Genomic DNA, 13452 nt, shown 5'->3' on the forward strand with positions numbered 1-13452 from the left:
TGGGGGGGTGAAAATTCTCCTCTTTGGAGTATACAGAGGGCCAGAACAAAGCACGCAGGTGTTCATAATTTTTCAATGGTAAAAGTCAATAAAGACATTCTCAGCAACAACAAAGACGTAGTTGTGATATTAACCAAGCAAGAATCTGTTTCAAAATATGTATATATATGTGTCTACTTCAGGAAAAGACAACCAGCATCATTAAAGATGAGTTTCCTTTTACCAAGTATTTTGCAAATGCCCCTCAGCCAATATTTAAAGGAAGGTCTTATACAGAGGACATGGATATGGCAGAGGGCTGTTTTCGACACATCAAGAAAATATTCACCCAACTGGAGGTAAAAAAATAAAAATAAAAATGGGAATACAGAGTCTGTAAATTAAAGTATGCGTTGTATAGAGGTGTTGATGAATAGGGACAAAGATTACTGTGAGACTTTGATACCTTCAATATGGGCTCCAAGTAGGTTGATTATCTCTGTAACAGTTTGTGGGTATATAATAACGTGATGATATGGATGGGTGCTATTGAGTCGGTGTGTAATGGCAATATGAAATGCATTGTGTTCGATGGTGGATTTTTTTTAATGTGTAGTTTTGAGGGGATTGTCCACTTTTGCTTAGTAATCTTATTGCTTGTATTACTAATTGTGTTACAGGAGTTCCGAGCCTTTGAGTTGTTGAGAAGTGGTGCTGATAGAGCAGAATACCTGTTGATAAAGGAAGCTAAAATCATTGCCATGACTTGTACTCATGCAGCGCTGAAGAGGAGAGACCTTGTGTCTGTTGGATTTAAGGTAACAGGATACTTCAATGTTTTCATGGTTTAATCTACGTGTTGTATATGTACTGTGGTTTCATTAATTTTCATGGGCATAAAACTTTGTGTGTTTTGCCTAAATTTATAATTCCTTTGCTGCATGAATTCATGGACAGTTACCCTTCAGTCATTCCTCTTGCTTAAAACTGTGTTGATCATTTGTTTTCTTCAATAACAATGAAAACTGGCTTTCATCAAATAAGGATGTTTGTTCTGTATAAATGATCTTTGTGAATTTTTCGTTGATAGTTTGATAACATTTTGATGGAGGAGTCAGCACAGATTCTTGAGATCGAAACTTTCATCCCATTGTTGCTTCAGGTATTGAACAAAACTATGTTTCACATTTTGATTTAAATAACTTGCATATTGTTATGATATATTAAACACTGTGACATGTATAACAAAATTTTTGACTTCGAACTTGTAGAATCCTGAAGACAATAATAATCGCCTAAAGAGATGGATCATGATTGGAGACCACCATCAGCTGCCTCCAGTCATTAAGAATATGGCATTCCAGAAATTCTGTAACATGGAACAGTCACTCTTCACACGTCTTGTCAGACTTGGTGTTCCAACCGTTGACCTTGATGCTCAAGGCAGAGCAAGGCCAGGGTAATCCTCCCCAAAATTTGTCTTTAGATTCCAAATTTAATTTGTAAACAATTCAAAAAGACTAGATAGGATGGATGTTTTTGCATATATTTATGATGATACGATTTTCTCTTCTGAGAAGACCTTTCCAACAGTGCTAAATTTGATTACCTTGTGACCTTTAACCATATTAGAATTACCTAAGAACTTTCAAACAATATGTGAAAGGGCTTTGATATTTTGTCTGTGTAATCCTTGTGACAAGGATTTTCCAACAGAACATATACATTTAGTAGAAATTGTCCACCATATGTTGAATTATGGCTGGGAAGATTAGTGCTTCACAAATACATCTTCTTTCAGGATAGCAAGTCTGTACAACTGGAGATACAAGAAGCTAGGAAGTCTGTCGCATGTCATGGTCAACTCTGAATACAAAATGGCTAACCCGGGCTTTGTATTTGACTATCAGCTAATTGATGTTCAAGACTTTAATGGTGTGGGAGAATCAGAACCCAATCCTTTCTTCTACCAGAATTTAGGGGAGGCCGAGTGCGTGGTGGCCACATTCATGTACATGAGACTCCTAGGATATCCTGCAGAAAAAATCTCCATTTTGACAACTTACAATGGTCAGAAACACCTTATCAGGGATGTGATCAGACAGAGATGTGGTAGAAATCCATTTATAGGTAACCCACACAAGGTAATACAGATTTTCATTATTATATTTGATCTTTTAGACCCAGACTCTAGGGCTTTAAAACTCAAGTGAGCTCACCTTTGATCAAAATCTCACTTTTATTAAAGAAACATACGTTTTCTGTTTAATCTGTGAAGTTATAATTCTGCAGATTTGTATGTATTAAGAAAATAATTATTTTCAATGATTTCATCATACCTACATTGTATTTTGATTTAGCAGTACTGCAGCAAATAAATGGCTGATCTGCTATTCATCAGGATTCAATGAGATGTAGATGGCAATACCTTTCACTATAATTATTGCTTCAAAAGATATAACAGTAAATTATCCCATACTTTCAAATTTGTTTTCCTGGGATAGGGACAGATCTCTCAACTTTTGTTTTTCTTCTTATCGGATGCCTCAGCTTCACCAGCCATTTTTGTTTTTAGTGAAGTCTTGACAGGAATATTTGTATTATTAAAAAGAAACCGATGTCAGCGATTTTCAAAATGACAATCAATTATTCACTTTGTTTCATTTATAGCGACCGACAATTGAAAGTCGTGATAATCGGTACATCACTAATCAGGGTGTAATGATTTAACCTGAAATTTGTGAATTAATTTTGACAAATATGATTTAATTACTTAATTTTACTGTCAGGATATTTTAATTTACGAGAAGCAATATTAATTATAAATACAGACTGTATCATATATGTATGAAATTTACGTCAAATGTCCATTCTCAATGACATGTATAGTGCGTGACAGCATGCCATGAATTCCATCTTCGTAACAAGCAAGTGTTTTTGACTTGCCTAAATGGTCGAACGGTCTAGCATGCTGGTCACATGGTGTTAGGAGATTTGCTTCTGCAGGACATGAGTTTACCTTTGGTAGAGGTGGAATTGGGTATCCATACATGTACATATATAAAGTGAATTTCTTTAACACTATTGTTTATGCAAAATCCCTCTAAGTTTAGAAGAAGGATTTATAGCTGAACAGTTTGCTGGTACTTAAGGCTACAGATTTTTCATGACTGGATCTTGCAAAAATTTTACTATGTGGAAAAAATATGTCTACAGTGACTGCAAAGAAGCGAGATTGAGATCAAATGTAAGCTTGTCCAAGTTTTATGGTTAGCACTGTAAAAAGGAGATTTCATTTTTACTCTACATACATGTATAAGTTTCTAATTTATGAATGGAATACTGTAGATTCCTAAATATACGTGAGGAATTCATTATCACGTAATTTCGTAAGAGACAACATGCGATATAAATTGACTTGCTTTTCATTTTCTGTTGCTAAAATACATGTAAGATTTCTTGATTAACAAATGACACGCAAATTCATGTTCATGTGATTTGATGTGTACAAGTCATTTTGCCATATTAAGTACCCACGTAAAATGAGTATACTGTATACAGTATACTGTATTAGTGAAAAAGTGAGACAGAAATCATACGAGAGCTTATCTCAGTTTTATAGACGGAAATCATATGGGAGCTTATCTCAGTTTGATGGCCTTGAAGCCAGGTGATTTATGTCAAGAAAATTTATTCACTTTGATCCATACAATTTAAAAACTGAAATATTTATTATACACATGTTTGATTGTTATACCCCCCGAACGAAGTTCAGGGGGGGGTGTATAGGAATCACTCTGTCTGTCCGTCCGTCCATCTGTCTGTCTGTGCAGATTCGTGTCTGGGCCATAACTTCTTTGTTCTTTGACATAGGCATACCATATTTGGCACACAGGTGGATCACCATGAGACAATGTGTCGAGTACCTTCATGACCTCTATATGACCTTGACCCTTGACCTCAAGGTCAAAATTAAAGGTTGTTTTTTTTTTTTACAATGGATTCGTGTCTGGGCCATAACTTCTTTGTTCTTTAACATAGACATACCATATTTGACACATGAGTGTATCACCATGAAACGATTTGTCGGGTACCTTCATGACCTCCATATGACCTTGACCTCAAGGTCAAAATTAAAGGTTTTTACAATGGATTCGTGTCAGGGCCATGACTTCTTTGTTCTTTGACATAGGCATACCATATTTGACACATGAGTGTATCACCATGAGACGATGTGTCGGGTACCTTCATGACCTCTATATGACCTTGAACTTTGATCTCAAGGTCAGAATTGATTATAGGGTTTTGACATAGTCATACCATAAGACATGGGTGTATCACCATGAGACTATGTGTCATGTACATTCTGACCTCTTTATGACCTTGACCTTTGATCTCAAGGTCAAAATTATAGGTTTATACCATGGATTTGTGTTCGGACTATATCTTCCATTTTCTTCTACAATGGCATACCATATTTTTACACTCAGGAAAGAGGTAATTTATACCTATTAACAACACCCTTTGGGTGATTGGGGTAAGCGGGGGTTATTCTTAGTGAGCATTGCTCACAGTACCACTTGTTTACATTATTTATACGTTTTTAATGAATTTTCAGATTACAACAGTAGATCGCTATCAGGGTCAACAAAATGATTTCATTCTCCTCTCCCTCGTCAGAACTAAGACAGTCGGTCATTTAAGGTATCTGCCTCAGAAACTATATCATTAATTTTGCAAATATTTTTCATGTAATTACATTCTTAGAAATTGCTTATCGTGTTATTTAGCAACAAAGCACTAGTATTGATTATTATTTAGATACACAAAAGTTAGTCTATAACATTTTGACACAAACAGGACCTCAAACAGTCTAGTTATTTTTGTTGTAGGTAATTTCTGTTTTTAGCAATTTTGATGATATATTGGAGGTCACAAAAATAAATTTCTTTTAGAAATATTGTAATGAATTACAAAAATTTTGATACAAAAAATAAGTCTATGGCACTTTGACCCAATTTTGCTAACAAAAATGGGCTAAAAATACCAGATTTGTTAACATGGTAATGGTAGAGGTAATGTCATCATAGTTCCTGTTTACCTTTGTCTGTAAACATCAAGTTTGAATGAAAAACAATAATGCATCATAGACTTGAGAAATCACTCTTTCTATTTCTTATTTACAGAGATGTGCGACGTTTAGTGGTGGCCATGTCCAGAGCTAGACTTGGACTGTATGTGTTTGCCAGGGTCTCTCTATTCAGCAACTGTTTTGAACTCACCCCTACATTTAACAAGGTAAGACCAAAACAGCAACAGATCATTTCACAGGTATATGAAATCCTATTAAAGTTGATAAATAGTACTGTTTGGTAAACGATAAACTCTCCTTAGTATGTTTTTTTTTTTTTTTTTTTTTTTACAATTGGGCTGTATTTAATAACCAGATGATAGAATTATTTATCAAGATCCCAACCACCTCTCTCTGAATATCAATTTATTGAGAATGTCAGACTTACATAACTTGTTATGATCGAACCATACACCTTGTGATGGTGAATATGCTTAAGTTAGCTGAGTTAGGTATTGGATAAATTGATTGAAAACTGTTCTTTTTGTTGCCAAAGAACAAGGTACGATTGTATACATAAAAAGGCCCAAAAAATTTCTCTGTAGAAAACGTGTCTGGAATTAACCTTATTCAGCGTTTTAAGAAAGTAAAATATATGCCAGGTATACTATGTCAACAAAATCAAATGATATTCCTAATTGGATAGCATTTTGACATCATGAATAAGACATTTCCCGCCTTTTTTAAAAAATAAGCCTGAAAACTGTCAAATGTCATACAGAATATTGCTCAGGGAAAGATGTGCGCATTTGTTGAGCAAAATGAAAATGATAGATATTGTGTATTATTTTAAGATGAAAAACACACTTGAATATGAATTTGCCTGACGCATGCAAGGAAAACCAACTGAATTTGGGGATATTTTCATTGAAAATGGCATTTTTGCAATTTTATGCCAACTTCTAGCTCTCGTCATATGACACACATCATTTTACTGATCAAACTGAGCGGATTTGGGGTTTGCTAAACTATTCCTTATTTGAATGTCAGGTTTTGAGCTCCAAGTGAAATCATTGATATTTTGGACCAAATGACTATAGAAACTGTACCTACTTCTTAGTGGAAGTTTTACTTTTATGTAAAATTTAAACTTTTTCATGCAGTAAGCAATACTGTATGCCATTTTATTTGTCTTTGTAGTTAATGGCCAGACCACTACAGCTTCATATTGTTCCATCAGAAGTTTATCCAGGTTCAAGAAAGGTGAATGTTTGTTAATCATGAAAATTTTGTGTTTCCTCAGAGACTGTACTGAAACTATTATTTTTAGAGCCCTGTAATCAGATTTGGGGGCATATAGTTTTTGGTCTGTCAGTTTGTCTGCATAAACTTGCCTTTAACTTTTGAATGGATTGTGATAGAGATTTCCTATTTCACATGTGTATTCCTTCACCTTGGAGTTTGACCTACTTATGTAAAACTTTAACTTAAGCCATATCTTTTGAATGGTTAGTGATAGGACATTTATATTTCACTTCTGTATTCCTTTTGACAAGATCTTTCTTTAGGTAACAAATTCTTTTACCTCATGGCCTTTACCTTGGAGTTTGGCCTACTTTTGAAAAACTTTAACCATGGCCATAACTCTTGAATGGCTAGTGATAGGGCTTTTATATTTCATAAGTGTATTCCTTGTGACAAAACCTTTCTTTGGGTACCAAATATTTTTAATTGATGATCTTGGGAGTTTGACCTACTTTTAAAAAACTTTTAACCTAAGCCATAACATTTGAATGGTTATTGATGAGGCTTTCATATTTCACATGTGTATGCTTTAGACAAGACCTTTCTTCTAGTACCAATATTTTTTAATCTCATGACCTTGACCTGGGAGTTTGACCTACTTTTCACAAACTTTAACCTAGGCCATAACTTTTGAATGGTAAGTGATAGGGCTTTTATATTTCATATGTGTATTCCTTGTGACGAGACCTTTCTCTGGGTACCAGAATGACTTTGTTGCCCTACGGGGGCATCAGTGTTTCACAAACACTGCTTGTTGTTTAATATTTTTGCCCTTGATCTATTCACATAACAACTAAAAGCTCAAACAAGTTTTGGGGATAGTAGGTTTTCCTGTCTGTCCATCCAGCTGTATGTTGTCTTTTAACTTTTCACACTTCGGACTTGTTCTCCATTGCCTATTGGTAAAAACACCTTACTGCAAAGCATCTTTTAGTATTGGAATTTTAAGTTTATTCATATGAATGGCCACAAGCTCTTTAAAGGGGAGAAAAAAATAAAGTAGACTCATTTAGAAATTCTTTTCTCAAGAACCACGATGAAATATAGCTAAACCTATTTACTGGCTTCCTAATGTAATATGAAATCAAAGTTTAAATCATGTGGGTCATGATAGAGTTGCAACAAATTTTCCCATTGTAATATGTAGGAAAATTTTTTCCTCCCCAAAACAACAGGGCTATGATTTATCAACCAATATGCAAACTTATGGGGTCATAATGAAACCACAATAGGGAAAGTGAAAGAATATATATAAAAAAGAAATTCTCTTAAACAACAAGACCACATTTTGTCAATCTATATGTACTATGCAAGCTTTCTCCTATAGTGTAGATTAAAGTGGAACCACAATAGGGGTGCAAAATTTTATATTAAATACACTAAATATTAAATGTAGTGGATTTTTGAAAAAAAACTTTCAAGTATACAGTTTATATATATATTCTTGCACATAATTTTTGTATTCCTAAACAATGATTCATTCAAATCTAATTTAGTGGTGAATTTAATTCAATGTATGACTCATCTTACTGGGCTCACGGCAGGTGTGACCAGTTGGCAGGGGATGCTCACTCCTCCTTGGCACCTGTTCTCACCTCTTGTACGTCCAGGAGTCCATGTTCGCATGGCCTTTTATTTATATTTTTATTAGTAAAACGTTTCCGTTTGTCCTGAGGAAAGGACTTGTCATCCCTTCGACTTATCAAATTGTTCGTGTCGTTGGTCATATCGGTGTTATATAATATAGAAAGTTCTTGACTTTTATCTACTTTGTGAATCCAGAAAAGAACAGCTGTCTCATATAATACTTTCAGTGATGCAATAATTTAACAAATTAATCCAGGCATATAATCAGGGGTCCCCAGAGGAGGCATGAATTTAAAAGGCAAGGGAGTTAAATGAAGAAATGTCTACATGATGAAGTTTAAGATAATATGTCTTTCATGATACATTCTGTAATGTTCTTTCTTTATTAGTGCTAAATTTACTTTTCAAAGGTGGATGTGAATGTGTCACTTGCATGCACTCTGCTTTTGGGTATTTATTAAGTCTTTAAGTACATTTTATTTTATAGATGCACGAACCAATTAAAGGAGAAGCCATGATAATGAAAAACATGCCACACCTGGCTCAGTTTGTTTTTGACTTTTACAACCAGAGGATCAACAGTTTGATGTCTCAGCAGGAGGGAGGCCGAAACACACAGGTAATCATCATCAGATTGATGTTTCTACACCAGGGAGGTCAGCATAACTATAACCAGATTAATGTGTCAGGACAAGGAAGGTTGACATACACAAGTAAATATCAAAAGATTAAATGTCTCAGCACAAGGGAGGGCAACACACACAGGTAGTTATCAACAGATTAATGTCTCAGCACGAGGGAGGGCAACACAGACAGGTAATTATCAACAGATTAAATGTCTCAGCACAAGGGAGGGCAACACACACTGGTAATACTTATCATTTCCATTAATGGAACTCTTCAAATTAAAGACGCGTAAAGTCGTGCTACCGGGACAACATACGTAAACATTACTTAGGCATACGTAATATAAATTATGGTATCGAATACATATTATAACCGACTGCAAACCACGACACTGATTAAAATTCTAAAGGCAAAAGGAATTGATTATTCTTACAAGAAAACAGACGAACTTATTAAACTATGTGAAGGAGTGCAGGTACTAAATCTGCCAAATCTGACCGATATAAAGCATCAGTCGCAAGAAGAACTGTGAAGGGGAAAAACAATTCATGCACATCCGACACAATAACTTTTCTTGTAATTAATGGGATTCATGTGTTATTAAGATTATTCTGTCAGACATTCTATTTTATACAATTTGGACAGGTTCATATGGCATGGACTTTGTAATCGTTAATGCCTCCTCACCCCCCTCTCCTCCCCCCCCCCCCCCTCTCTCTCTCTCATTTTCAAATATTTTAGTATAAGTTATATACTTGCCAAACTGCATTTTTTAAGACGTTTATAACACTAATTAACACAACAAATGCTTTTCTAAACTGCATCTAAGCTATTTTGAAAATTACAAAATGTTGATTGACTTAGGACAGAGAACATCGTTGTTTGGAATTTTTATAATAGGTGTAGTGGAGTTTAAAAAAAAACCCATGTACCATCCTTGATAAACTAGTGTTAGTATATTTTTAAAATACAGTTTGACCAATGGCTATTTTATTTAAAAGTTCACCATGTACTTTAACTTAAAAAAAAAAAGGGGGGTGCTATGAACGTTTCGTTTATGTCCCAGTAATCTCGCACTTGCTCGCGAGACTTGTGCATTTTCTTACCAATGACGCACAAGAGTCATCAAAGCGCGATAACTCTAATGTGCTGGTAATGAGAAGTATTATCAACAGATTAATGTCTCAGCACGAGGGAGGGCAACACACACAGGTAATTATCAACAGATTAATGTCTCAGCACGAGGGAGGGCAACACACACAGGTAATTATCAACAGATTAATGTCTCAGCACGAGGGAGGGCAACACAGACAGGTAATTATCAACAGATTAAATGTCTCAGCACAAGGGAGGGCAACACACATTGGTAATTATCAACAGATTAATGTCTCGGCACGAGGGAGGGCAACACACACTGGTAATTATCAACAGATTAAATGTCTCAGCACGAAGGAGGGCAACACACACTGGTAATTATCAACAGATTAATGTCTCAGCACGAGGGAGGGCAACACACACAGGTAGTTATCAACAGATTAATGTCTCGGCACGAGGGAGGGCAACACACACAGGTAGTTATCAACAGATTAATGTCTCAGCACGAGGGAGGGCAACACACACGGGTAATTATCAACAGATTAATGTCTCAGCACGAGGGAGGGCAACACACACGGGTAATTATCAACAGATTAATGTCTCAGCACGAGGGAGGGCAACACACACGGGTAATTATCAACAGATTAATGTCTCGGCACGAGGGAGGGCAACACACACGGGTAATTATCAACAGATTAATGTCTCGGCACGAGGGAGGGTAACACAGACAGGTAATTATCAACAGATTAATGTCTCGGCACGAGGGAGGGCAACACACACAAGTAATTATCAACAGATTAATGTCTCGGCACGAGGGAGGGCAACACACACAGGTAATATTATCAACAGATTAATGTCTCGACATGAGGGAGGGCAACAAAGACAGGTAATTATCAACAGATTAATGTCTCAGCACGATGGAGGCCAACAGACCCAGATACATAGTTCTTCCACTGGTTACCAAGTAATATCTGTATTTATATTTCACACACACACTTGTTGTGGGTAATGCAATTACATTGTCAAATGACTCTCAACTCCATTCATTGTTAATTTATAACCTTGTGAAGAAACAAAATTAACCTCGATATTAATGAGACCTTGGCCTCATAGATTTTCACACACCTAAGTATACTTACCTTATTCTATTGTAATATAGGAAAGGGAAAAAATTAGGGCTGAACAGGGAATCAAACCTGGGAGCTCTGCATTACTTAAGTCAGGTGCTCTAACCACTGAGCTTCCACAGGCCATATAGCCCCAACTACTATGTTTTCCTCTCTCCTTAAATTGTCTTCGCCCTCAAAAGACACACATCCCAGATTCTTTTGCCCCTGGCAGGACTTTCATCTGAAGTCCAAGGGTGGTCAACTGCACCAAATGTAATATAGGAAAGAAAATTTATGGCTGGACCAGGAATCGAACTTGGGACCCTTGCATTACCTGTCAGGTACTCTAACCACTGAGCTATCCAGGCCGATATCCACAATACAGTCTGTATAGCCCAAACAACTTCACTATGTAGACTGCATTACATGTATAAACTGATGTTGACACCAGTCTATTCTATATTTTCACACAGTGATGTTGAGATGTATTTTGACACACACAGTGATGTTGAGATATATTTTCACACACACAGTAATGTTGAGATGATGTATTGACATACACAGTGATGTTGAGATGATGTATTTTCAGGCTGTGCCTCTGGAGAATCCACCTGAAAGTGAACAACCAATGGACATGCAGGAAACCAAAGTGAAAACAGAAGGGGGAGAGAACTCCAGTTAATTAGAACTCTTATCTCTTCATTTATAAATATCATCACTGGAATTCATTCATTCATATCAGCAGTGGAAAGTGCCTGTATTTCTCTTGTCGAGTTAATACAATAAAGTGAGAACACACTGTAAACCATTCATTCATTATGCGTGGAATGATTGTCACAAGAAGTATGGGCATGTTGATGAAACTAACAACATTTGGTGATCAAAGGCAAATTGGACAGAATGCAGGAAAAATATGAATATACATATCTCTTTCTGTTGTAAATTCCTAAACCTTTGAAGCAGATTGCTGCAAAGTCATTTAATGACCATACACTTTTTTAATGAACATAAAATCTAGCAGAGAGAGAGAAAGAGGGAGAGAGAGAGGGGTTTCATTCATTGAGCATTAATTTGGTATTTGAATTAAATAATATTTAAGATATCTCCAAATTCCAGTTGAATTCACTTCATTGACATCACCAATGGACAGTGAGACAAGATGTCAGAAGAGTGCATAATAAACATTGGAACAATGAACATGTCAATTCAAATCATTTAGTTAAAGATGAATAACACATTGTTAGAATGGCCAACTTCCTTGTGCATGATAAATACCGGTAGATATTAGCAATATGTTTCTGTCTTTTGAATCTATACCCAAACCAGTTAGGTCAGTAGGTTAGTGCCTGTAGCTGCCTATCTTGAAGAGATTTTCACACACACCATAATTTTCTAAAACTGAGCGAGTGTTTTTTTTGTGTGTGATCTATACATCCTTAAAATTTTCCACAAGTAGCATCTCTGTTCTGTGCAAAACACATGCCTTCAGAAATTTACACATTTTGTTTAAGGGAAGTTTATAATAATAGGAATTTGTTTAATTGAATTAGAGAGCTCTCTACTCAGAGTTGAAGATATCCTATTATTCATTTGAAGGTATATTTCTAATTATTTCAAGATATCTCCAAGGAATTAGAGAGCTATAAATATTACAGTTTGTATGTTAATTTGGTGTCAGTTTTGAGATATAATGCCAATAATTACACATATTTGTTTAAGGATCAGAGATAATATGATGCACACTTTCGAGAAGCATACATATATTGAAATTTGATGAAGAAATTTAGAAAATTTTTGAATTGTTAATGTTTATGATGCTACAAATCCCCATGACTACAGAGAGTAAAGAATTCAATATTATTATTTGTTGTTCATTCAATGTTTTTTTGAGAGTATAGTCGGATTAGTCGCTTAAATTTATGGTGCGACTGTGACCATAAAATGATTCAAAGACAAAAATTGGTGTTAACCCAGATTCTATATAGGTTAAAGTCTTAATTCAGTTCTTTGTTTTGATATGCCCCATTTGGACCAAATGTTCCCGGAATTTAAGTCTATGGATATCTACTTATCTTGCTTCAGATGTTGAATTTGATTCAAGAGATCTGGATGCTGACTACTCGATCACATTCCCATTTTAACTGTAGGCCCTAGGGATGATAACCATCATGCCTGGTTTGGATACTTAGTACTTGCCTATACTTTCTGTGATCAACTAGGTTCGGGTGTTTAAAGCAGGTTTTTTGGGGACTTGGTCACATTTCCAATTAAATCAATGCCCTACTTGGACCAACCCTGGATGAAAGTTTATCACCATACTTGTATAGTTGCAGAGTTGGACCTTTTTCCCCCCGAAACGATGGACAAGGTTAAGATTTTAAAAGCAAAATGGGGTCATCTTGTCCTTCTTTGACTGCGACACTGTAGGAAAGCTGTATATATTGGTTTTGAAAATATTATGCAGTCATACAATACCAGAATGTGGTTATCATTAATTTTGTAGTGACACCCCCTCTCAGTAATGGATGGATGGAAATGCTACTCCATGGAGGGTGTGTGTAAAATAGTTTCCTTGAAATAGTTTTTGATCGCTCATTTCTACAGATTTTGCCACTGCATGATTGAAACTAAAATGTTCATCCTGAATTTAGAGTGGGCTCTTTCTAGAAAATACATTTA

At 35.7% G+C, this 13452-nt stretch overlaps 1 protein-coding gene across 1 annotated transcript in view; it reads left to right on the forward strand.

The window, feature by feature from the left end:
• LOC125667952 (RNA helicase aquarius-like) overlaps nucleotides 1-12633 on the forward strand; it is a 42471-nt gene extending 29838 nt beyond the window's left edge. Inside the window, exons 28-37 of the mRNA XM_048901646.2 lie at nucleotides 183-338; nucleotides 660-797; nucleotides 1070-1141; nucleotides 1251-1438; nucleotides 1781-2123; nucleotides 4598-4683; nucleotides 5166-5277; nucleotides 6251-6313; nucleotides 8430-8561; nucleotides 11363-12633. Of these exons, the coding sequence (XP_048757603.1) occupies nucleotides 183-338; nucleotides 660-797; nucleotides 1070-1141; nucleotides 1251-1438; nucleotides 1781-2123; nucleotides 4598-4683; nucleotides 5166-5277; nucleotides 6251-6313; nucleotides 8430-8561; nucleotides 11363-11455 (1383 nt within the window). The 3' untranslated portion in view covers nucleotides 11456-12633. The remainder of the gene's footprint in view (nucleotides 1-182; nucleotides 339-659; nucleotides 798-1069; nucleotides 1142-1250; nucleotides 1439-1780; nucleotides 2124-4597; nucleotides 4684-5165; nucleotides 5278-6250; nucleotides 6314-8429; nucleotides 8562-11362) is intronic.
• Nucleotides 12634-13452: the final 819 nt, after the last annotated feature.

This window comes from Ostrea edulis, chromosome 4 (genome assembly GCF_947568905.1).
Source record: "Ostrea edulis chromosome 4, xbOstEdul1.1, whole genome shotgun sequence".
NCBI classification, from domain to species: Eukaryota; Metazoa; Mollusca; class Bivalvia; order Ostreida; family Ostreidae; genus Ostrea; species Ostrea edulis.